This window comes from Hibiscus syriacus, unplaced genomic scaffold (genome assembly GCF_006381635.1).
Source record: "Hibiscus syriacus cultivar Baekdansim isolate YM2019G1 unplaced genomic scaffold, ASM638163v2 tig00111445_pilon, whole genome shotgun sequence".
NCBI classification, from domain to species: Eukaryota; Viridiplantae; Streptophyta; class Magnoliopsida; order Malvales; family Malvaceae; genus Hibiscus; species Hibiscus syriacus.
This window is the reverse complement of record NW_024063096.1, coordinates 759,367-786,235: the sequence shown is the minus strand read 5'-3', so window position 1 is coordinate 786,235 and position 26,869 is coordinate 759,367. Positions and strand designations below refer to the sequence as shown.

At 33.0% G+C, this 26,869-nt stretch overlaps 3 protein-coding genes and 1 pseudogene across 3 annotated transcripts; 1 reads left to right on the top strand and 3 right to left on the bottom strand.

Annotated features, from left to right (window-relative positions):
- Positions 1-465: 465 nt before the first annotated feature.
- On the bottom strand, positions 466-989 carry LOC120163453 (protein SUPPRESSOR OF npr1-1, CONSTITUTIVE 1-like). Its single transcript, XM_039173389.1, has 2 exons — positions 756-989; positions 466-632 (listed from the first exon to the last, which is right to left on the bottom strand). Exons 1-2 carry the CDS (start codon positions 972-974, stop codon positions 525-527), a joined length of 327 nt encoding a protein of 108 aa, XP_039029320.1. The 5' UTR covers positions 975-989; the 3' UTR covers positions 466-524.
- A 7,266-nt stretch (positions 990-8,255) lies between these two features.
- LOC120163426 (alkane hydroxylase MAH1-like) lies at positions 8,256-9,958 on the bottom strand. Its single transcript, XM_039173363.1, has one exon. The coding sequence runs from the start codon at positions 9,919-9,921 to the stop codon at positions 8,401-8,403; it is 1,521 nt and encodes a 506-aa protein (XP_039029294.1). The 5' UTR covers positions 9,922-9,958; the 3' UTR covers positions 8,256-8,400.
- Positions 9,959-13,383: 3,425 nt separating this feature from the next.
- On the bottom strand, positions 13,384-14,664 carry LOC120163407 (dynein light chain, cytoplasmic-like). The gene is made up of 2 exons (XM_039173349.1): positions 14,375-14,664; positions 13,384-13,551 (listed from the first exon to the last, which is right to left on the bottom strand). The coding sequence occupies exons 1-2, from the start codon at positions 14,633-14,635 to the stop codon at positions 13,384-13,386; spliced, it is 429 nt and encodes a 142-aa protein (XP_039029280.1). The 5' UTR covers positions 14,636-14,664.
- Positions 14,665-15,928: 1,264 nt separating this feature from the next.
- Positions 15,929-25,667, top strand: LOC120163406 (annotated as a pseudogene).
- The last annotated feature ends 1,202 nt before the right edge of the window (positions 25,668-26,869 follow it).

The following is a 26,869-nucleotide window of genomic DNA, read 5'->3' as shown; positions in this document are numbered from 1 at the left end:
TTTTATGTTTATCAAATTTAACCAACACTTGTTGACTTTACCCCTTGTAAGCTAGTAATTTTACAAGCCACACCTAACAGGATGGTGGTTCTATTATGCCTGTTCCACTTAAGACAAGCTCTTCCAAAAATTCTGTGCTGCAAATTCTCCGTCAAATTTCCAACCATATGACAGCCAGAAAGATTAAGAGTATTTTAACTTGCAAACCCACCAATCGTGCTTGGGAGGCTCACAAGGTTACGGCAATCTTTCAAATTTAGCAAAACAAGACTTCTCATTTTTCCAATTGAAGAGGGAAGTTATTCGATGCTTGTCCCATCTAAATAAATTTCCAACAAGAATTCCATTTTCCCATCAATCCCTGGAAACTTTTGAAGATTTGAGCAACCTGAAAGATTTAATACTTCAATAGATTCCATTCCGATTTTGTTTGGAAGATTACTAAGACTTTTGCAGCCTCCTAAATGCAAAAGTTTAAGCCTCTTATAAACTCCAACGGTTGGATGGACATCCATTATTTTTGTTCAACCTTCCAAAACCAAATTTTCAAGATTTGGGACCATCTTGAAGTCTGGTATCCTGATCAATTTTTTGGACCCGCTGAGGTTGAGCACTTTCAACTTATACAGAGGCTGTTGATAACAACATTAACTTGGGGGCAAAATACATAAGACAACACAATTTTGTTGTTATTTTTGTTTATCTTTCAACTTCAAATAAGCTAAAAGACGAGGCTCAGAAGAATTAATTCTTACCGTGGTTCTCTTCCATAGTTGTTCAATGCGACTGTATGGTAAGCGAAGTGCAACTAGGTTGTCTGGTTGGAAGCCTGAAAGCAAGGACTTTGAGAGCCAATCTAAAAGCCGTAGCTTATTTGAAAGATAACGGAGATCTTCACAATTTGAGAGCCAAAGGACTTTGAGCAATCTCAAGTTTTTCATCTTGGAGAAGGCATCAACACTCAAATTGAGCATCTTGTTCGAATCTCTAATAACACTAACCGTTGGTAAAAATTATAAGCACTATCATACACACACATATATTTTTCATAAATGACTTATCACTGAGGTCACTCGATGAGTTTATTTAGCGTAACTTTTATGTAAATATGCAGTGATGTGATATATATACTATGATATTATTTTTACAATAGGGCAAATATCTATCAAATACAAAACAAAATGGCGGAAAAAAGGCGGAAAAATTGATCCTAGGACTGAAATATACATTTCAAAAAGTGCAAGGTTAGAAATGATCAAATTATAGTGAAGGGACTAAATTTACTAAAAATATATAGTACATGGACCATCAATAGAAGTTGACATTTATTTATTTAAGAATTAAAATATAAATCCGCGAGCTCAATTTTCATGTTTTCCTTTTGTTTTTTAATAGACTTCTATCGTTATACTATAACCTAGTAATGCATCTTGTTTTATCCCTACTGAGAAATTAGCTCATGTTTTTCCTTCATGAAAGAAGCTTATTTATTGAGAATTTATTCCTATTACAAAAAGGGACAAGATTTTACCTTAATGGGGATCGTATCAAGTTTAGAAGTGTCAAATTCATTCATATTTATGAAAAAAAGGAAAATATAATAAAGCCATAGTTAGATTGCACTTTTAAAAAAACCTTAATTAGTTTTTTTTTTCTTGAAAAGTTAAATGGAGTTTCCTTACCAAAAAAAAACCTTTAATTAGATTTTTTACTCGACAAAGTTAAATAAAGGTATTGATGAAAGTCGAGTTAGAAATAAGAATGTTGTAAAATGAAACATTAATAATGACATGCAAAACCTAACTATAATAAATAAATAAATAAATTTATAGTGTCACGATAAAAACAATCGCATTAAAAGAGATTTCACCCTAATCGATATAATCATAAAATATATATTGTCTTTCTAAATCAACAAAATACATTCACATTTGCATATCCTAATAAAGAAAATGTAAAATTTATTTGATATATTGTCTTTCTAAAAGCTATACATATAAACACTCTTAATAGAATTTTCTCTACCAATGTGAGATTACCTACTTTGCATTACCAAAGTTCACTTTCCTCAATTCCTTGAAAGCTAACTTGCATATCAAAGCCTATATTCATATCCCTTTTGTCCTAATTGAAATTTCTTCAGAAGTTATATATATATATAAAATATTTTCTACTCTAATCTCTACTTAGAAGGCATCCCTCTACTTGTCCACCTCCCGTTCGACTCAATTTAGCCATGGCATCTGCTGCTCGGTTCCCCTCTCTGTAAACATGGATAATTGTTGTTTAAATGTTTTTTTTTTCCTTTCGATTTTAAACTAATCCGAACCAATCTAGGTTGGCACACCAGGCTGTCGTGGACGAGTCTCCCAGGTCAGTAAGGGTTTTCTTCATACACAATGACTCGAACTCAATATCTGCTTAAGCGATATCAAACTGCTTATCACTTGAACCAACCCGTTAATGTTTAAATGAAAGTTTTAAAAACACGATTAATAGCACTTTTTATGAAGATGAATAACATAAAAAATAATTAAAAATAATAAACAAGCACTGAAATTGAATTGTGACTAAAAGAATCTTAATTAGAATCAAACTGGAGATTAAAGCCAAAATCATCCTCTTCTAATTGAATTATTTTCTCCTTTTTATCTGCTATATCGGCAAGTCTTATTTAACAGGCAAGTCATACATAATGAAACTCTCAAATTAAAATATAAAAAGTTTTGTTAGTAGAAGTGGTGGAGCTTGCTTAGAAAATTTGAGAGAAACGCTAAATGAACTAAACCACATTGATATTGTGGTTGGAGAAATTAAGTTAAATTTTCCATTAGCCTTGAAATCGGTAAAAGATGAGTTTTATTGGGAGAAAAGAGTTGGGCAAATTGGATTGGCATAATAATAAATTTATCTTCTCACATTTGCATAAATAGTTATTTTGTATTTTTTTTTGGAGAACATTTTACCTTTTAACGTTTTAATTTTTGATCAAAGCATGCTCTGTAGAATAAAACCGTTATTTGATTAAATGTCAATCTATATTGATGACGTGATAAGTTTACGTGTTCAACTGTTTGACGTGGCAAAAATCACGTCATCTACTGAACAAATGTAAAAATGGTACATTAGTTACATGTGTTGGATGCTAGTCAATTAACGATTTTCATCTAACAATATATGTTTTAACAAAAAAGTTGAAACTTTGGGAATAAAATATTCAAAAAAAAATCCGAGGCAAAGTTATCATTTATGCAAATGTTAAGAGATATTTTTATTATTATGTCAATTACCTTATGGAAGGTGACCATAATACGACTATTTTCCATAATTTTACATCGGATAGATGCATAATTAATCGAATTAAAGTTGGGAAAACAATATAGGTTCTCTTATTGAGGATGAGGAGTTTAAATATGATATTGTCAACAAATATTTTATTAACTTATTTACATCAAAGAGTATCAGGTCTGTAGATTTTTTTTCTTTGGAATAATTCATATTTACAAGAAAAAAGAGTGAATTTTGTTCATAAAAGATATTGAACTTACAACTTAGGAGATGAGTTTATAGATGATATTTTTATTCTACTCCTAAAAGACACTGAACCTATAATTTAAGAGAGATATCTATAACTGATATTCATCATATTCTTAATGGTATTAAAGAGGTTATCACCCCAGAAATGAATGTTCATTTAACTCAGAATTTTATCTTCGAAGAGGTCTTCACTGCTCTTTTAGTTAATAAACCCCTAAAAGCCTCTTGTGAGATTCTTGATTAAATATTTTCACAAGCGTTATCTTTTACATACCATCCATCATCATATGATTAATGTAATTATTGAAATAAATGAGTTCGATCAACAGACGTTAATATCAATAATGTATTATTGAAATAGTTAGGTGCAGCTTAAACGGGGTGTGTGTGATTATTGTCCACATTACCAATAAGGAAGAGAAATGTGGTCCTTGTCTATGAGCTGTAGGGTTTACATAGACTGCAGCCACAGCAGTTGACTTGTCGAGCAATTATACCTTGGAAACTGGGTCCATTACAATCGTATTCATGGGTCATGACTTTACACCCCTTAACCTTATCCCTTGATGCATCATAGTTGATAAAAACGCAGCACAAAGCAGTCTTTAAACGTAATGGTTCGAATTCATATATTTTAGAAAAAATAATATATGTTATTCGATAAGTAATAATTGGCAAGATTTTCTAGTGGCGAAAAGGAAAAAAAAGTTGAGTTAAACTGATAAATTGATAGGTTTTTAGATGAATATATGTTGCATTTTAAATTATATTTTTTTTCATCTTAGTCTTACGTAAGTATTTGAACGTGTAAATATAAAAAGAATGAAAACAATAAGTTTTCATTAATAAGAGTGCAAGGTATAACAAAGACAACATACTCTAACATAAAACCCCAAATCTAACATAAAAACTCAAATGACGTAAAAAAATAAAATTCAAAACATTTCTTTGAATACATGTTTTATCTTATAAAAAATTTAGTAATTAATAATAATCTTATTTTGTTTATTCAAAATTAGACGCAACCTTGTTGGAGGTGTGGCTATTGAAAGAATCAATTTGATAAATTATTCCATGAACGGTTCTGAATATATCGATAAATTGTTATAAAAAGGGATCTAATTATGAAAGATCGTTAACCTTTCCTCATCAGAAAGTGTATCGTAATGAATACAACACAAAATATCAAACAGTCATAACAATAGAGAAAATCGTGCCATAATAGCAAGATAAAATTAAAATTAAATCTAAATTAAAATAAAAACATAATGCTTATTTAAATCTAAATTAAAATTAAATTAAAAAAAAAAGAATACAAAAAAGAGGGGACGGTACTAGACGGCAGTGTAAAACGATATTCTATAAGAAAAGTTAGAAAAATTATATAAGAGAAAAGAGTGAATTTTTGCTTATATATTGGTTTAAAATTTACATCATGAACATGTAAATATTAAAAATAAAATTTATCATTCTATCATATAAATTTACAAATACATAACAAATTATGGGAGTGGTTAAAAATGATATATCAATCTCTCTCATCTTCAATACCTTATCCACAAAGGATTTTTAGCAACTCAGCTATTTATTCTGGGAACTTATGCTGTGAGACACTTAAAAAATGATTAAAAATGGTGTGGTCTGTTAAATAAGTGATCGGTTAAAATTTAGGCCGGTTATGTTATATCATTTAACCGGAAATATTATCAAGTACAATAATATATTATGTAGCGCTTATATAATGTAATAGGTAGCGCTTATATTGACCTATTTTCTAACTAAATAGGTATATTTAAACCGTAACATTACAAATTTACCTATTACATTATAATTATCGGTTTTGATATTTTTGGGATCGATACAATTTTAAATGTATCGACACTTTATGCGTGCACTTCGTTGTGCTTTCATTTTGGGAAAAAAGTATCGACACATATTTAAAGAGTGTAGATACATAATGTAAACCTATTTGCTAATTAACCAGTATATTTTTACCGGTTACATTGTAAATTTACTTGTTTCATAATAATTATCGATTTCGATATTTTTTGGATCAATACTTTTCATAAATGCATCTACACTTATGCGTGCATCAGTTTGAGTTCTTCAATCAACAATTTCAATGACACAAAATCGTAACCAAAAAAATAAAACTAAAACTGACCTAACTTTATCTTATAGAGATAATAAGAGTATATCATAAGTTTGCGTTATGAGATGTATGTTTCTGGGTTTTTTGTTCTTTGAGAAACTGATAACATGGTGGGTTTCCCAATGTTATTCTTTTGTTACTGCAAAGTTTTTGTTTTTTTCTTACTGGGTTTTGCTTAAAATATATAACTTTTTATATTAAAAATGAAAATTCTGAAATAAAAATACCACACAAGCACACTTTTTTACTACCGGTTTTGTCATTTCGAGATCGATTTTGTCATATTTTTACCTGTTATATTGTTATGAATCGATACATTTTTATAAAGTATCGACACTTTATTGGCGCTATAAATTATTTTCTTTTAAATTTCAAAAGTGTCGATACTTATAATAAAGTATCGACACTTTCAACATATCTGGTAGCTCTTTACCGGTTTTGTCATCTCGAGATCGGTTTTGTCATATTTTTTACATGTTATATTGTTATGGATCGATACATTTTTATAAAGTATCGACACTTTATTGACGCTATAACTTCTTCTCTTTTAAATTCCAAAAGTGTCGATACTTATAATAAAGTATCGACACTTTCAACATATCTGGTAGCTCTTTACCGATTTTGTCATTTCGATACCGGTTTTGTCATATTTTTACCTGTTATATTGTTATTAATCGATACATTTTTATAAAGTATCGACACTTTATTAGCGCTGTAACTTCTTCTCTTTTAAATTTTAAAAGTGTCGATACTTATAATAAAGTATCGACACTATCAACATATCCGGTAGCGCTTTACCTATTTTGTCATTTATAAACCGGTTTTGTCATTTTTTACCTGTTATATTGTTATAGATCGATATATTTTTATAAAATATCGACACTTTCAATATATACGGTAGCGCTTTACCTGTTTTGTCATTTATAGACCGGTTTTGTCATTTTTTACCTGTTATATTGTTATGAATCGATACATTTTTTTAAAGTATCGACACTTTCAATATATCTAGTAGCGCTTTACCTGTTTTGTCATTTATAGACCGGTTTTGTCATTTTTTTACCTGTTATATTGTTATGGATTAATATATTTTTATAAAGTATCGACACAAACCGACAAGCTAAGTTTACCAGTTGTCAAATTTTTTAATATTTCTTCATGATTTCCACCTATTACATTATTATTACTCGATATTTCTGGTAGCGCTAAATCAAATTTATCAAATATCTTTTAATATATTCGGTAACACCGTGTATTAACCGTATATTAGTCTGTCTTTTATGAGATAATCCCATTTATTCTTGCTGTCACCTAATCTAACAAGGGAAATTTTAGAAGAAAAAAACCAACCTTAAATGTTATAAAAAATATATAATATTTTGGGTTATATCTAATTTAAAATATATTCTTTATAATATTTTAAGTTGAATCGAAATATTACATTCTTTATAAAATATTAAAAAAAATAATATTTTATTACATCTAACTTAAATTATTATACATTTAATAATATTTTCGATGGAGTTTATTTTTACTGTTTTTAACTTTAAATGATCAAGTTGTACTACAGAATTACCTGTACCTTTGTTAGATGAACAATTATGTCGTATAATTGGATAAAATAAAGTTAAAAATAATATAGATAAATTAAAATATTGCTGAAGATGACGAAAAGACTTGCTACCTAGCAATGGAAGATGAGACAAACCATGGAACACTGAAATCTTTTTCCATGGAAGTATAGGGATGGGTTTAGAGGATGGCGACTAATGCGGTTGCCTCCTTTAAAAGTTTTAATTTTTTATATATTTTAGATATATTTTTTTAATTTTATAAATATTTTATTATTTAAAATTTTATAAATTTATTATCCTTAATATAAAATTATGTGTATATTTTTAAAAGTATGTACGAATTTTAAATAAGTTATAGACAAAACATAAACTCGATCCACACAGATTCCGATAAGGTGAAAGAGTAGAATGAGTGGCTTAATTTGCCTTGTTGTCTATCCTTTGTTGGTAGAAATGAATGATACGCCTCCACGACACTAGTTTCCACTTTCCAAGGGAATCACATCAGAATTGATATATATCTTCCATCTTTCTAGTACATTTTTTTGACAGCATACTTTTTTTTATTATCAATAACAACGATTTTAAGATATATCGATTATGAGTGATTTATCTCTTTTAATTTAAATAAATAATCGAAATTAGTAAACTATCAATATTTAACATGTGTTAAAGTATTTTATCTCTATAAACAAGTAGAAAAAAAAACAAATAAGAGTAAAACGATCTCCTATAGGTTTCATTCATTTTTCTTAATCTTGGTCGACGGATTTCTAGTGATTCTTGAGGTTGAGAGCAGGCGTGAGATCATTATAATTACATGTAGTCTGATAAGTTAGGTTGATATAATCAGCTAATGATAAAATTTAGTTTCGATAGATCATGTCTATGAGGTCGCATCACGATTATAATACGCGAAAGTGATAAGGTGAGGACCTCGTATGTAAAGCTTTACCATGGTTTTCTTGTACTTCTGGGTCTGGAGATTCGCATTATGATTTCAAAGTTGCTTCAATTTTCCACCTACATTTACAGTAAGGTGGATCTTTCTACATAACCAGATTAGAAAAGATGGAGAATACAAACTAGTACTTGAAACTAAACAATCCCCAGGTTTCAGATAATAATAAAAACAGTATTTTAGTCCCATCTATTGGAGATCCTTGCCATCAGTCCATCCTTGGTGTGCAGGATAATCGATACAGCCGGAATAATCGGAGTTTCATCGGATACATGAATACGATAGTTGTAAACAATGGCAGACGCCACGGTTTTCATTTGAATAAACGCAACTTCCTTCCCTAAACATGTCCTTGGACCTGCATTGAATGACAAGAACTTGTATGATGGCTCATGTTTAATCCTTCCTCGCTCATTAATCCATCTTTCGGGCTTGAATTCGAAGCAATCTTCGCCCCAGATTGATTTCATCCGTCCCATCGAATACAAGTTGAACAAGATTTTCATGTTCGGATGAACTGGATACCCGCTGGGAAGCACGTCTGGTTTGAGAGGTTCCTTGTGCTGGAAGGGAACCGCTGGATATAGCCTTAATGCCTCGCATAATGCTCCATGTAGATAAACCAGATTCTTTACCTCCTCGGCATCGAATAGTCGTCTCTTTTTCGATTCCTCTGCTGGTATTATCGATCGAAGCTCGTCTATGATCTTATTTTCGACTATCGGATTCCTCGAAACCAGCCATATGAACCAAGTAAGAGCAGAGCTCGTTGTGTCCCTCCCTGCAAGCATCAAATTCAAAATGGTGTCTCTCAAGAATTTATCATCACATTTCAAACCTGTTGACTTCTCTTCAGTTATGTATGATGTTAAGAGATCGAAGCCTTCTTCGACATTTTCCGGTATCCAATTCGGCCCTAGGATAAAATCTTTTCTCTTCCTGCATATATACTCGACTATTGTGTCATCCAGAACTTGCCATGCCTTGCAATATTTCCGTTCTTGTCCAATGTTCAGCCACCTCTGCAACTTAATAAACCATGGTGGCCTGACATGTCGATAAAAGATCGCTTCCTCAGCATCATCCAAGGCCTTGGAGAAACGAGCATCGGGGAATTCGACCGAGAGGCATCTAGGGTCGTGGCCAGTAACCAAGATACATGTAGCATCGAACGTGAACCTTTGGAACACATCTTCTAAATCTGCCACCAAGCCTCGTTTAACAAGATGGTCCATGACAGGAATGAGGCCACCTTCGACTTTATACCGGGAAGTCGTCGACAAAAACTTAAGAAACCGATGATTTCTCATGAATCCTTGAGCAACCGTCCTCTGATTTTTCCACGAATCCGAGTCCGAGTTGAAAATACCGTCTCCCAAGACGTCAAACATCTGTTTGAACTCGGGTCCTTTGGGGAAGTTGGCGAAGTTGGAACTCATAATGTAGTGAATGTCTGCAGGGTCGCAGGTCACAATGATGTTCATATTAGCAAACCAAGGGCCTTTGAAATGGAAAGTGCAGTGGCATCTGTCGAGAACCTCGGTACACCAATCATGAATCCGATGAACGTTGAGGAGAAGCCCCGGCATCATCCCGATAATCGGATAATTCTTCGGACACCCATCGTTGTTTCTTGAGCGGTATAAAAACAGAAAGCAAAACAGAGCCAAGAGGACTTCAAAAATACCGACTAATGCCATGGAATTGCAAAGTTTTGGGAACCTATCTATACGTATATTTAAAAAGTATAACATTGATGGGTCTTAGTTGTAAAACGCCTGGATTTAAAAAACTATTTCTAGGGTATGTATTATTAATTAGTTAATTTTTTAAATAAATAAAGTAATCATTTCATTCTATTAAAAATATATATTATTCATAAGAGATCGGTAAAAATGTTCAAAATGAGTTTTGAAAAAAAAAATGGTTGAAATGGGGAGTGATTTTTTTTTTTTTGAAGTAGGGTGATTGTTATAATGAATCTCGTAAGTTGGCTCGAGCACATAATGTCTTTCAGAAGACGGTCAGAGCACTCGACTTCTTCAACTCTTCATCTCCAGTAACATCTGACATCCACATCTCTGGTGTCTTTAGGAGGCCAACCATGGTACTCCGGTTGGGAATAACTACAACAAAAAGGGAGGTCAGTTATGGTATTTCGATGATGAAAAACTTTAAGATGTTAGGTGTTCTGGCCGTCTTCCGAAAAATGCCATATCCTTTGGCTGACTTTCGACGTCCAATGTTGCATTCACCATATTTGGAAAAATAAAGTCTGAACCACTCTAAATGAAAAAAAAAAACATTTTTTTCAATGGCCATCCAAGCAAATTTGCCTAAGAGATCACATGGAATCATAGATTGATTAAGGGTGTTGGAGTGTGATCTTACTTTTGGAAATTTTAAATCCTTGTATAGTCTAGGTATTTTCTTCTATATCAATTTTGAACCCTTTAATTTCTTAAATAATTTCCTAAGATTGTGTATCTAACATAAAATCATGCCTATGTACATGATATTTTTTAAGATTAAACAATACATTTAATCACTCAATTATCACTTTAGTTCTGTTTTGATCACACAATTATTTCTTTTAAAATTATACCTAAAGTTACATTTTGGTCACACTCTATTACAAAATTAATAATAATGTTGACATATCACCATAAAATAATACCACATCATCATAAAAAAATCTTTTAAAAAACTATCATATCAGTAAGTTTATTTATTTTTAATCACGTGTAACCAAAACATAAAATTACTTATAATTTAAAAGAAAAAAATAGTTAAATGATATTAAATACATAGTTTATTTTTTTAATTAATCTTTCAAGCAATAATGCAACTACAGAAGTATTAAATATTTAATTATTTAAAATTGTTTTAAAATTAGTTAAGTTGTCAGTATCTTGATGACAGAGATGGTCCCGATACATGGAAAATAATGAACATAAAAATGAAAAAGAATATATATATTTTTTAATATGAAATAAGTATAAGATAATTATTATTTAAAAATAATTTTAATTATTTGATATTAAAAATTATATTTTTAACAATCATAGTGTTTGAATCTGAAATCTTAAAAAATAATAATAATTTATTTATTATCGAAATCGTTTGATTTGTACAAAAATATATTTATCTTTTAATTTATTATTATATTGACGAATCTTTATATAAAAACATTATCATAATAAATAACATTTATAGCTAGTTTGGGTGGGGTTGGTGTATGATTTCATGTCATTTAATTTGTACAAGTCCAGCACGAGACAAAATATTAACCATAAATTTTGTATATATGTGTCCATATTTATAAATGATTGAACAAAATCCATTTAGGTTCATCCATACTATTTTTAAATTTTTATTTAAGTTTAATGTTTATATTATAATACTAATTATCATAATACTTATTAGTGACTGATAAAGCATCTATTAAACTCGAGTAGGCATAATATTAAGAAAAAAAATTAACGTTTGATTAAATAGTAACTTTGATCTTATTCCCTTTTTTTTTAATATTTTGACCTTTAACGTTTTATTTTAGGGTAAAAATATCCTTATATGGATGGAAATTGTTAATTAACAAAAGGTTAATGTTTCAAAATAAGAGACTTTTTTTTACCTTAAAACAAAACGTTGTGGGCCAAAATACTTTAAAAAATTAAGTACCAAAATGACTATTTGATTAAACGTTGTGTCATTTTATCCTAAAATGAAAAGTTGAACGACAAAATACTCCAATTGAAGAACAAAAACTAAAATAATAATTTTGATAAACATTTAGAATTAATTTTAACAGACTAAATTACTCGTGTGGGGTTGTGAAAAAAATGATTGACTCGTTTAGCATCTCGTCAGAATTATTTTATAGTCTAGTGTGATTGCTACAGTACTCGTCGGAAGACGCCGAGAACACAATGCGTCTTCCGGAAGACGCGGCGACCACAGTGTGACTCCAACTTTGTTCCTTTGAGAGTCTTAGTAGTTTTGGGGTTTCAACAGCGTGAAAAATTGGAAAGACGTGTTGTATTCTTAGCGTCTTCCTTAATATTGTAGCGATCACACTATCTCAATAAATAATTTCGACAAAACCCTATACGAGCTAATCATTTTTTTTCCACATCCCATAAGAGCAAATTAGACAATTTTAACATTATACCATTTAAGTATTGATGTGGATGGTGTAACTACAACTTAAGACTATTATATTAACATTAAGTATTTTTTTTCCTATATGTAACTTGGTGTATTTTTAAAAAAGAAAAAAAATAATATCTTTATAAAATTCGTTCCTGCAACATAGATTCCAATCGTTATAAAGATTACGAAAAAAAATTACATCTCTGCAAAATTAATATCTTTCGACTCTCATAATTTTACAGATTAAGATTTATCCTATATATATAAAGAAAATCATCATGGTCACCAAGAATTTTTGTTTTATAAAAATTCTTACTTAAATCATAAAGCAATCTCTAATCACTAAATTTATTATAAAATCTATTTTAATGTCTAATTATAAGTCAGTATATAATATGAAAAAATTCATCGTGATGATAGGCCATACAAAATAAGTAACGAGCATATCGAAGGTGGGTTGGTAATGAAATGAATTAAAAATTGAATTTTTTTAGGGAGATAATGAAATGAATCGATGGTGGATGATTATGAAAGGAAATAAAAATGAATTAGTAGCATGATTAATTGATAGAATATAAGAGTTAATTTTTTAAAAGATTAAAATCAAACTGAAATAAAACGTAAAAGTTGATGATTAAATTTATAGAATATATAATTGTATTCATTATTATTTGTCAAAATTTTAACTAAAAGAATTAATTTATTATTTTTAAATTAAATGGTTATTTTATAATTTTTTTAATAAAAAGAGAATGTAATAAAAAAATCTTATAAATAATTTCATGGATAAATTTTAAATTTATATCCCTCGAAACCGATAGCATAGTGTAAAGAGTCGAAGGTTTTAAATGAACATTAATAATCAATTATTTTAGTGAGATGAGGTATTAGATAATTAAGGTAAAGATTAAAGATTTATATCATAATATTTATAAATAAAATAATTTATCTTTATAATACTTGATCCAGATCAATTAATTAAATAAAAAAAGTTTAAAACTGAACAGTCATCATTCAAAGCCTTTTTTGTTGACCAACTGAACCTCTGTTTTGAAGAGAAGAATGGAGAGCGAGTCAATCGAGAAGTACAGAAATCCACCCACTGAGTGGGTCCCGTACGATCCGAAACTCGTCCCGATCACACACTGCCATGCTGGTCCGTACACCGAGTCAAACTCCTGGAAACAAACAAACCCATCAATTGGTCACCCGGTACTACGAATTAAAGATCGAAAGATCAAAACAAATGCTGTTAACATTAGATCAACGTAAATAACTAAAGAACTTCCAGTCTTTCTTCACTAGAAAATTATTAACTGATTCATTTAATTCAATATTCTCGTTTTTTGGTGGTAGGCTTTTTACCATTCCATAACTGACGTGCTTCCTCCGTATACTTCCATTGACACTTCTTTGTACCACATATTTCAAAGATTTTAGAGTTTTTTGGAGATATTTTAGGGTTTATCCGATGATAATCATGTTATTTCTTTCATTTGATTATGGTGTCAAAGACATATATACCAACACAAACAAGACGAGAGGAAGGCATGAAATCCCCATATATTGTTCATCATTTTCTATCATTTTTCGAGACCATTAACTTTGACTCTCAATCGGTTTATAAGGAAGAAATTGTTTAAGACCACCACGTCCCTACTCAGACCATCCATGATAATTATATTAGACATGAATTAAATTTAACATTGAACATGATCGAATCTACAATGAATTGTCAACTAACTCAAAATATTTTCTTTTTTATATAAGATTTTATAGTATTCGATAATCTTAGAGGGTCTTAACTAAATCTAACCTCTCTAAACGAAATAAACTCTCCAAATGTTATTTTCTCTATTTACAAACCTCAAATGTATAATCTTGATTAAGGTACATGAAACTCTTTATCATTCTAAAACAAACAATGATATTTAATACAAAATATGAACACATACGTATAATCAACATGTTAATTTGTATCTGATACGGGTATGGTTATACCTTTTTGATGGCTCGGGCCAGTTGAGTAAGGCTAGGTCGAGGCTCCGGAGCCGAATCGAGAAGCCGTCGAGTGCAACGGAGGGCATGTTCTTGCATGTTAACCGGCATATCAGATGATCTCAGACGCACGTTAAGGCTAATTGCAATGGCAGCCAACTTCACTCGATCTTCCATAGGAGGCTTCTCTTTGTTTCCATATCTTTTGCTCTGAAAACAGAGTTTCAGCTCTTGTTTCTCCTTCGAACCCTGAGAATCTTCCATGAAAACGAAGGCTTAAAACAGCTTGAAAACTGCAGAGAAAAGAGTGTTTGATCTTTGGTTGCCCGTATGGGATCAAAATGTGTGTATATGGTAAGATTGTGGTGTGGGATTTTGACTATGTTTTTATGTCCGTGTAAATCACGAGCCAATGAAACTGGGAGGTGGATTCACGTAGTTTAATGAAGGTGGGATTGTATAGCGACACGCGTCAGGCATGAGAAATGGAACGATGATAGGAATGACATTCTCTCTTCTGAGTTTGACCGAGAGGGTAATTACCGTAATTCAACAAACCATTGTATCCCAGGACTGAAAATAATGGGCTAAATTTCGACTTTGGTTGCTCTACTATGATCAACTTTTAGATTTAGTCCCTTTATATTTGAAATAATTTAATTCATCTATTTTTTAATATCATTAATTAATTCAATAATTAACAAGATTAGTTATTGAGGTTTTAGGATGCTTTCACTTTAATCACTAAAATTAAAAATATATCATTTCAATAACTAGATCATTAAACTATTAATAATAATTGACGTGACTCGTTAAAAAACTCAGAAGAAGGTTGTCAGTCATTGCTCTTATTTTCACTTTATGTTGTTGTATGGTGTTTTTTCTATTAAAAAGATCGTTGAATCATTACTACTCTTCTCCTTCACATCTTCTTTCTTTCCTTTGCTTTAAACTCATCGAAACATCTTTTAATCTCCTCAAATATCAAACAAAACTAAAAGATTATATATTTTTATCCACCAATATCAACCATCAAGTTAACTTAAAATCGAACAATATTAATCTTCTGGTCAAGTGAAATATTCCCAACATTAGAATTAATCAGCAACCACTTCATTCATAAAAAATCTGACTTTTGTGGCAACTATCAATTTGAAACCCTAGTATGGATGGACCATGATATTCGAACCAAAAACACTTTTTCAGAATATCAACGGCTTCCAAGTGGAGGGAATATGACAAACAAGGGAAAAAGATAATTAATATAGATAGTTCCATAATGGCTTGTTTTTATTGGAAGACTGTTGTTTTTGTCTATTTGGCTAAATGGCTCATAGCATGGCTTAATTAAACTTTAAAATTGTGTTTTGAACTTTAAAAAAGGTGTTTCAGGACTGATTTTACTTAAACCAAGTTAATTTCAAAAGCTCTGATTTTTTTATTTAAATAAATGTTCTCAAACCAAGCCAACAGAACTGTTCAGATCTAAGCCACGACCAGACATGGATTCTTAATGTTTTTTATTTTAAAGTAACAAATCTTTGTCTAAAAATGAAAAATAAAATACATAAAAAATATTCCAAATCTAAAAACCCTTTCTTTCTCTACTTTACACTTCCTAAGCTTCTTCACTTCACTCTCCAAAAGCCCCCTTTTTTCTCTCTGTCTGCAAATTCTCTTCCTTTTTTCACATTCTAAAATCCTTGCTTAATAGTTTAAAAATATAAAAATAAAAATAAAAATCCTTGCTTATTTCTAAGGGGAAAAAAAGAAATGAGGGGTCATTCGGGGGCAGTAATTGGAAGATACCCATCAAGTGATGGAACTACAGAGCTTGGAGGGATCATTAAGCACAATAGGAAGTGCAGAGATGTTGTTTTTCTTTTCATTTTTATAGCATTTTGGGTTGCTATGATTGTTAACTCTAGCTTTGGGTTTAACCAAGGAAACCCATTAAGGTAAATTTTCTTTATTTAATTTCTTTTATAAATCTTCATGTTGAATCTAAAAATGGGTATGTTTTATTTTGGATTCTAATTTTGAATATCCTTTTTTATGGTATGTTTTGTTTATCCTCTTGAGGTTTCCTAAACAGAAACAGTAGATACTTAAGAAAATTTCTATAGAATTGCTCCTATTAGTTAATAGGAACTAGTTGGTTGATCTAATTGTAAAGCAGGGCTAAAAGTGAGTTGTAAGCACTTAGTTAAGCTAGAGATGGTCATTCTGTGAGACTGACACTTTTTCATACTTGTATGGTTCAGTTTTAGGAGAAATTTCATCTGGCATTGATGTTAGAGTCAATTATAGATATATTAATTTACATTTTTGAAACACTTTTTCACCTTGGAACCTGTGAAGATTGCTGATGATTTATGGAAAAATTAGTTCTTGTCATTTGTTGGGGGCAATAGCTTCTAAATGGTGTAGTTTGCCTATTCATTTATGTTTGGGTTTTTTTACATATTCTGCTTTCTTTCTGTCGAGGTTTTGAATTAATTTTCCTTTTTCTATTTTCTCTTTTGTGATTTTGATAATTTGTTCTCTGTTGGATGGCGGCATGTCAGGCTTACATTTGGTCTGGACTACAAAGGGAATGTATGTGGTGACAAACATGCTCATCCCGGCCTTCGTAAGTTGGAACTCAAGTATTGGTTGAATCTGAATCAGGTTTATCAAAGTGGTGTTAAGGACAGTCAATTCAAGTTGTCTAATGCTCGGAGTATATGCTTATGGGATTGCCCTATTCCATCCGAAGATTCACTTAATTGGGTCTGTGATTATCCAGAGGGGGATATCCGCCTCTCAATGCGTGACTGGATCAATAGAAATTATGATTATTATGAGTTTCTTACACCAGAAATGCGAAATACTTCCCTTCAACTTCAGGGTCCATGTTACCCTGTTATATTTCCAAGTGTGAATGGTAGGTAAACTGGAATTGCTTGTTTTATAGTTTAATATTTATTTTATCCAATCATAGATGCAGTTTTTTTTATCATCTCATGAATTAATTTTATGCATGTTTTCAAGTTCATTGGAGCTGCCAATTCATTGCTCGTGCATCAAACACATCCTTGCGACATTGGCAACAGATGGGTGGAGTGAATATCAACAAGGATATTGTAATAGATAAATCAATTCATAGGTCCATCAATTCTTGGTCATCTGTCTTAAAGGTCGAGCACCTTTTTACTACATTTATATATTTTATCTTGGCATGGTCTTCTGGGTTCTGTCAACTGATTTGGTTGTTGGCTAAATAATTGACAATGTGATTGCTTATTTAATACTTATCATGTTGTACGGCTTATTAATCATGTTGTTTTGAAAAAGTGCCATTATCGAACTTTCTGAAATATGAATGTCTTGTTACAGCGTTACGTGGCTGATATTTTTTTTTTGATAAGATTTGAAGGTCTCTTTAAAAACCTCCTTCTTGATTAATGGAGCTTGTAAAGAAGCTTCTTAATCATGGGAAGGAGGAAAAGAGTGCCTTATAATTTCATTGAAGAAAATAAGAATTACAACCTTGGAAAGAAAAATCCAAGTAGTACCCTTACAATAATTCTTGAGCCTTAAAACCGAACTATAGAAGTCAACAACATAATAATCAACCTATACCAGCCTTTGCTAGAGCATCGGCATCCATATTAGCTGTCCTTGCAATCCATCTAACAACCCCCCCCCCCCGACGGTTTTAAGACACTCAACAATATCTCTAACAATGAAACCATAAACAGCTGGACATGGGACAACCTTATTGATCCAGTCTACTGCAACTCTGCTATCACTCTCTATGATCAACCTATCTTTAACCCTCCCTAGGACAGAGGTAAAGAAAGAGATACCCCTTTGGATAGCTTTAAGTTCCTTCAATGTTGGAGGTCCAGAACCATCCGGTTCCCGAAAAGAACCAAGGATTGCACCAGAATGATCCCTCATAAGACCACCCAGACCTGATTTTTCCCAATCACAACTAATTGCTGCATCCACATTCAACTTGATGAAACCCGTAGGGGGAGGTAACCAAGGGGTTATGGAAGACTTCAAGAAATTGTAGGACGAGTAAGAATCCCCTACAGAAGGATCAGAGATTAAGGAGTCCTTAGGAATAGAAACATCCTTATTCTTTGCTAAATACCAAGAGGCCAGCCTAACTCTTGTTAAGAAGAATAATTCAGTCTGATCGAGCTTCCCCCCTTCAAAAACTATGTAATTCCTGAATTTCCAGATTGTCCAAATAACAGCCCCAGGAATGAAAGTCCAAATTACCGAATTAGATTTCAACTCATCCCAAGCAAGAAGAAAATTTTTTGCTTCTACAGAAAGCACAGAACTAAATCTCCAAAAATTTAGAAATTTATTCCACAAAGACCACGCAACCGAACAGGAGAAGAATAGATGCGAAGAAGATTCTTCAACCATTTTACAAAGAGGGCATAAGCCATCCTCAATACCTTGAACTCCTCTTTTAACCAATTCGGATTTAACTGCAATTTTTTGAAGCACAATTTGCCAAACTAATGTTTCAACTCTAGGGGGAACCAATCCTCTCCAAACAATCTTGTTCCAGAAATGAGACTCTTTTGAAATTGAAGCACAACTCTTAACACAAGAACCGACTGTATAAACCCCATCCCCACTGCCTTTCCAGATCAATCCATCGCTAGAATCAATAGATAGAGAGAAAGAAGAAATGATGCTCACCAAATTGCACCATTGTTCAAGCTCCCAATCGTTTAAATTTCTTCGAACTTTAACATCCCAAATCCAACCCGAAGAAAGAAATTCTCCGAACTCACAAAGTTTACCGAATTTATTAGTTGACAGTGAAAACAGTCTAGGAAATAGAATCTGAAATGGAAAATCAGCAGCCCAACTATCTTGCCAAAATCGAACATGCTTACCATTTCCGACATAAAACTTGCACAAACTACGGAACTTACAACCAAATGAGTCTTGTTTGAAATGGTTATTAACCACTGATCTCCACAACCAGGAGGATTGAAAAGGAATCTTGCTGTCAAACAATAGTCTAGAAGAGTCAATGTTGTATTTGCTACAAATAAAATTCCTCCAAACAAAATTTCTTTCATTTGCAAACCTCCAAGACCATTTCCCTAGCAATGCTCTGTTCATAAAAATCAGATTCCGAACTCCCAAGCCTCCCTCAGTCTTTGATTTGCAGACATCATCCCATTTAACCCAGTGTATCTTCTTAATACCATTGCCCCTCCCATAAGAAATTAGACATAATAGAATTGAGAGTCTTGAGGATAGAAGCTGGAATCTTAAAAATAGACAAAAAATACGTAGGTAGTGAGGACAGAACGGATTTGATCAAAACCAGTCTCCCTGCTAAAGAAAGAGTAGCAGCCTTCCAACCTGCTAATTTAGAGTGAAAATTCTGTACCACTGGTTCCCAGATAACAGAGGAATTCCTAGTAGCACCTAGAAGGCCTAGATAATTAGATGGGAAGTTTCCACCAAACAACCGATAGAATCTGCCCAAGTTTTAACCTCCTGTTGGGATATATTAATCCCGAAGAGTCTGCTTTCTTCAGGTTTAGTTGCAGCCCTGACATAACCTCGAATACTCTAAGCACCCTCTTCACATTCATAATTTGAGTCTTCGAAGCTCCACAGAAAATAATTAAGTCATCCGCAAACTGCAAGTGTGAAAGATTAAAAGACCCCTCCTCCTTGCCAACTGTCAAACCAGCAAATAAACCCTCCGAAACAGCTCTTCGAATTAAAAGATTCAATAATTCCCCCACTAGGTTAAAAAGTAAAGGCGAGAGTGAACATCCCTGTCTAAGACCCTTGGCCATTGGAAACTCCTCGGATGGAACCCCATTAACTAACACTGAGATTGAAGCTGTAGAAACACATCTCCTAATCCAACTTATCCATGTGAAACCGAAACCCATTTTTTCCATCACCTTGAACAAGATAGGCCAGTCAACCGTATCGTATGCCTTTTTGAAATCAACTTTAAACACACAACCCTTTAGCCCTTTCTTCCTCCAATAATCAATACCCTCGTTAGCAATGAGTGAGCAGTCCAAAATTTGTCTACCGGGAATAAAAGCGAATTGAGTCGGGCTTATAAGATCTCCTATACAACTTCTAAGCCTCCTTGAAAGACACTTAGATAATATCTTATACACTCCTCCTACTAGGCTTATAGGTCTATAATCATCAAGACTTCCAATGTTAGATTCCTTAGGAATAAGTGTAATAAAAGTATGGTTAATACCATGTTCCCATTCTTTCCCCACAAAAAATCTGTGAAAAAACTGCATAATATTCCCCTTAAGAACAGACCAAAACCTTTTAAAAAAACCCAAATTCAATCCATCGGGCCCCGGAGCTTTATTACTATCACAAGACTTTAGAGTTTCCCAAACCTCCTCCTCGGAAAACTCCTTCTCTAAAAGCATATTCTGTTCGAAAGAAATTTTGGGGAAAACCAAACCAATATCTTCAACTTCTAAAGTAGACCGATCATTATAAATTTTGAAAAAATGATCTTTGACCTTGGCTTTGATAACAGTTGGATCGTGAGTAGTATTCCCATCAACAATTAAAGCATTCAGAGCATTTCGTTTCCTCCTAACTGAAGCACAAGTATGAAAGAATCTTGTGTTTCGGTCCCCATCATTAAGCCACTTCTTCCTAGAATTTTGAAGCCAAATCTGCTCCTCAATTCTGTGAAGTCTCCATAACTCTGCTCTACAAACACTAAGCTCTTTAGCAATCCCCTGAACAGAGCTGTTATTCAGCTGCTGGGCGTCTTCCTCAAGCTTCTGAATTTTTTTTTCCAAATCTGATATTGTTACTCCCGGAAATTGATTCTTCTTCCCTGACCATTTCTTGATGGCAGCTTTAGAGTTCTTCAAAATACTTAAGATCCCACCTTTTCTCCCAGTCTTCTTACAATCTGTGATAGAATGTCTGACCATATCCTCAAAGCCGTCTTCCTCCATCAGATAATTAAAGAGTCTAAACGGTCTTTTCCCCCAATCAGTATCTTCATCTTTCAATAAAATAGCATTGTGATCTGAAAGGGATTTAGGAATAAGAGACTGAGAAATCTCAGGAAAAGTAGCTAAAAAATTGACCATCCACCAAAAATCTGTCCAATCTAACAAAAGTTGGATCATCTTGGTTATTACACCAAGTGAACCTTCCCCCATTCAAAGGCAGATTAATCAAACCTAAAGACTGAATAAACTGAGAGAAAATCCTCATAGAGAACCTATTCTGTGCTTTACCCACCTTCTCATCTTCACACAAATAAACATTAAAATCTCCTCCAACACAAACCGGCAGGTTCTGTCCAGAGATGAACACACTGAGTTCTTCAAAAAAAAAAAAAAAAACTCTCTTTTTCTTCCTCCACTGAAGGCCCATAAACATTAATGAGGACACTTCTGAATTGATGCAGCCTGAATTTCCCTACAACAGCAATGAATCTTCTGTTAATGCAGTGATTTTCCATCTCAAACACATTGTCATCCCAACAACATAATAAGCCCCCTGAAGAACCAATAGCTGGAGATTCAATAACACTCTGAAGATTATTCAGTCCATTCCTTCTCAGAAAAGACCTTTGAACCTTCTCTACTTTAGTTTCTTGTAACCAAAGAAAAGAAGGATATGAGGTAGAGACCAATCTCTGGACTGCTTTATGTTTTTCTCTTTTCCCCAAGCCCCTAACATTCCATGAAATTATTGCTAATTTGTCTTTCATTAAAATTTCTTGAGAACCTGACTTCCCCACTATGGCAACTCAACTGGCCAAATTCAAGCCCTGTTCTAATTTAATTATTTTGTCCAGAAAAGCTTCCTTCCCCTTAGTAAAAGAGACCCCCAAAATCTGACTCACTTGCCATGTGGCTACTGCTTCATCTAAAAGCTCTGAAAATTCTGTAGAAGAGGCTGTAGAAATATCGACATGTTCTAGAGCTTCTCTTACCAATGATCTTCTTGCCCTTCTTTTGCAAAATCCTGATTTGGAATTAATCAAATGACTGTCCGTAACACAACCCTCTGGCTCTCCATCGAGACTTCTAATCCCAGCTTTCTCTACTAAATTTGTCTCCTCTCTGCCTGGAGAATTAAGCTCTGCTGCTGTAGAAATCTTTTGTATTGGCGTGCAGACCTGATCACAAACTTTGTTTTGAACTGGAACAACCTCTGTACCATTAGTTTCCTTATGAATCTCCCCATGCCATTGTTTTCTCTCCCTCCTTCTATAAACTTTGCTGTAACTGGCCATTCTCCTTCTCTGTAGAGGCTCACTTTTTGTGGATAGCGAGCTTCTATGCACCACCATCGCTTTATTTCTATGCACCACCACCGCTATTTCTGTCGGTCATATGGCTGTTAATGATTCGCCATTTTGTTGCTGCAATGCCTTGGATCACTATTGCTCTCTTCAACATTCTCATAATAACGGTTACGATGTTTTACTACTTAAAAGGTTAGAAGTATGCCTCTTACTTTACTCGTTACTGTAAATTTGTAATTCATACAAGAAATAGTCTAATTGTTTTACTACTAAATTTATCTTATTATTCTTGCTTTTTAGCTGGATGGATAGGGAACGATGCTATATCCCCTATCATTGGTGAGCATGATCCATATATAAATGTTTTTGGAAGGGTGCGTTGTTTATTCTTTTTTCCCTTTGTTCGGAAGCTTTTATTGTAGCAGGTCTTTTCTGTTTACATATTAAATTAAATAAATGTTTGTTTCTTTCAGGAACTAAATCATCTACTTGCTGTTGCCATTCTAATGACATTTGTTATGGTTGTTTCCGTACTAACATCAATTGCAATTATTAGCCGCACTATAATGGCAACATCCGTCCTTAAGGCAAGTATGGTCTTATTATAATGTGTACCGAGAAGGATAAACTTTCATTTAAACCAATACTGTGGGATACTTTCGACTTGCTTTGAAAGAAAGGAAAAGGGGAAATACTACAGTTTTGCATGTAGGACTGTATAAATGATTCGTTGCTTAGTCCGTTATACGTTTTGGAAAAATATATTTTTTGTAAAGGTAAGTTTGGTTTCATAATATCAAAAACAGCTCAAAGATGATATTGTTTTCCTGACTGTATGCAGGTTGCTGCAAAAGTCATAGGTGAAGTTCAAGCACTGATAATTTTTCCAGTCATACCATATGCAATTCTTGCTATTTTTTTACATGTTCTGGATATCAGCTGCCCTTCATCTGTTTAGTTCCGGTCAGGATGTCAAGAACAACTGTAATACCAACTGTTGTGCTTATGATCTTGTGGCGAAAAAAGTGAATTGCGATGATTGCTGTGGCTATAGCATCCATTACACTCCTCATATTGCCATTGCCATATTCTTCCACTTGTTCGGGGGTTACTGGGCTACACAATTTTTTATAGCGTGTTCTTCAACCGTGATTGCGGGTTCTGTGCTTCTTACTATTGGGCTCGTGGTGAAATGTCGGTAAGCTACTAAGCCATTGTATTGTTTTACTGGTATGCATGCTGTTTTCATGGGAAACAAACAATTAACTTCCTACCATATTCAAAATTCTTTGGGCATAATTGTAGACAACTTCAATGCAAATCGTATGGAGTCTCTCAAATCGAGCAAAACGATATGCCATAGTTCTTAAAGTTATCGTTGTACAACTTATGCGAGACTGAAATACTAGTTTACCTATGTATATTTTCTTGTTCATACTTTTTACATACGTTGAAGTAGCATAATGATTACTTTGTATCTATTTGTAAGTATTATAGTAACGAAATTACCACATTACTTTCCGTAAATTTTTTTTGAATGAATTTATTCCAATGATTAATTCTTTGGCTGATTATTTCTATGGTTCATTCTTGCAGCCAGAGATCCCATTTCTTCCCGTATTTGCCTCTATGAAGCGGCTGATACGATACAACCTTGGGTCTGTTGCCCTTGGCTCATTGGTTGTATCCTTTGTGGAATCAATTCGTTTCATTCTTGAGTCAATTCGTCGTAAACTCAAAGTTTCTGTACATCTGATGGTTGGTTTGGAAGGATGGGAAATCATACTTCATGGGGATGTTTGAGATGTGTCGAGTGGACTATCAAATCGGTGAATCGTAATGCTTATATAATGTAATCTTCCAGAACTAGTTTGAAAAAAGTGCATTTTCCAAAAACTATATATGACCTATGCTACCAGGATTTGTTATTTTTTTGAGGTATCTGTTTGTAGTATTTATGCCGGACACATATTTGGATGCGTATGGGAGTATGATACTCCGAATATATAGAAAAACTTTGAAAATGCTGACAATATTGTGTCGAGCGCGTATTCGTATTCGATACTTATCTCTGTAACATAGTAGCGATCTCACTTTTTTCACACAATGAAGAACTTTATAATAAGTCCAACCATCACGATGCAATTAGTGGGTTTTTTCGTTTTTGCCTAACCCGAACTTAATCTTAAATCTATTGTTCTTGCAGATTGCTATAACCGGGAAAAGCTTCTTCAAGGCATCTGAAATCGCAACTGAATTGATCATGAATAACATTCTTCGGATAGGGAAGGTGAACGTGATAGGAGATGTTATTCTATTTCTCGGAAAGTTGTGTGTCAGCCTTTCAAGTGCCGTTTTCGGTTTCCTAATGCTGGATACCCACAAGTACCGAGCTGCTCATGGCAAAATATCCTCTCCATTGCTTCCGGTCCTGGTATGTTATCGTCTTATCGACTCATTATTGCAAGTCTTTATATTAAGTGAGAGGTTGAAATTTATAAATGCCATGCACCATGAGCAAGCAAACATATCAAGCTCTAATTCTCGACTGATAATGATAAATCGCTTTTCACACGATAACCAAAGTTCCTTCGATTCATCATTTTTCTCAAAGTACTTTTGTCCGACACTCGTGTTGAATGCATGTCTGAACATAGATACAGTACTAGGATATAGTCGTGTAACATAATAACTAGTGGTTAGAACCCTTGCTTACATTGTGTTGTTGCAGATATGTTGGGCTCTCGGTTACATTGTAGCAACTCTCTTCTTCGCTGTGGTGGAGATGTCGATCGACACCATCATTCTTTCGTTCTGCCAGGATTCAGAGGAGCACCAAGGCACCGCCCAATACGCACCAACGCTTCTCATTGAAACACTCGGCGACCAAAATGAGATGCAGAGACTTACTCAATGATCTTACTTTTGCTGTATGATTTTCCATAGATTTCATGAATCCTTGATATAATATAGTGTTTTCTTACATTCTCATTCTCATTACCATTTCCATTCCTGGTTTCTTGCTGCCTAAATCTTTTAAAGCCTTTCTTGTATATATGAACGACCGCCATGGCCATGAAAATTTCTTGGTCCTAGGCAATATATGTAGTTCTGTCATGTTTTAAACCGATACAAATCTGCTGGTTGATGCTTCGTTATTTAGTTCGTATGTAAGAAAGCTGTTGCAGAAGGTAGCAAAAGCGTATCAAGAATCAGTTTTGAAATATGAGTCATGTGCTTCGTAATTGACATGACATATGTCACGTATACTTAAATATTGGTGTAACATATATCATGCGTGCTTAAGCATTGACATAACATATACTATATGTACTTAGATAATGACGTTACATTAACATATAACAGGTCAACAATAAATAAATATAAAAAATATCACGAATAAACTGCTTATCATCGAAAAACTAATTGCTTTCATTAAAAATTGATAAAAGAACTTATTAATATTTAAATTATTTAAAAAAATGAATTTTATCACTATTTGTAAATATTTTAGGGTAAAGTATACAAATGGTTCCGACTAAAGGGTGATGTTTTGTTGAGTCTATCGACTATAAAAGGTTATAAAATGGTTCTTCGACTATTGGGTGTTGCAGTGTTCAATCCTCTTACCATTAAAAGTTACAAATGGTCACCTGACTATTTCGTATGTTCCGAACCCTTCCTTTTTCGCTAAGAAAATGACGGCAATCTGAGTTTGATGTTAACCTGATGATTAAGATATGATAAAATCTAATCCCATAATCTAAAAAAATTATCATATCTCAGTCAACATGTTAACATCCAGCTCGGACTGTTGTCAGTTTTCTAATGGAAAAAGATGAGTTTGGAACATGCTAAATAGTTAAGTGATCATTTTGTATCTTTTAATAGTCAAGAGACTCAACAAAGCAACATCTTATAGTCGAAGAATCATTTTATAACTTTTAATAGTCAAGGGACTCAACAAAGCATCATCCTATAGTCGATGGACTATTTGTGTACTTTACCCAATATTTTAATATATAGAACATGAAAATAATATATACCATATGAGTACATGGCTTGACGGCTTTGATTCTGGAAAGGCAGGTAAATTGCAACTCATTCAAGGTTCATGATCCCTGGATTAAAACAGCTGCTGCTCTCTTCCATTGCCACTTTTTTTATTCTATAAAAGGCAATGGAGATCTCACTTGATC

Bases quoted from the DNA above. Each gene is read 5' to 3' on its own strand.
- LOC120163426 (XM_039173363.1), bottom strand. From the start codon at position 9,921: ATGGCATTAGTCGGTATTTTTGAAGTCCTCTTGGCTCTGTTTTGCTTT.
- LOC120163453 (XM_039173389.1), bottom strand. From the start codon at position 974: ATGCTCAATTTGAGTGTTGATGCCTTCTCCAAGATGAAAAACTTGAGA. The intron at 633-755 runs GTAAGAATTAAT...TGTTATCAACAG, and splicing joins AACTATGGAAGAGAACCACG to CCTCTGTATAAGTTGAAAGT.
- LOC120163407 (XM_039173349.1), bottom strand. From the start codon at position 14,635: ATGGAAGATTCTCAGGGTTCGAAGGAGAAACAAGAGCTGAAACTCTGT. The intron at 13,552-14,374 runs GTATAACCATAC...GTTTGTTTCCAG, and splicing joins TGGCCCGAGCCATCAAAAAG to GAGTTTGACTCGGTGTACGG.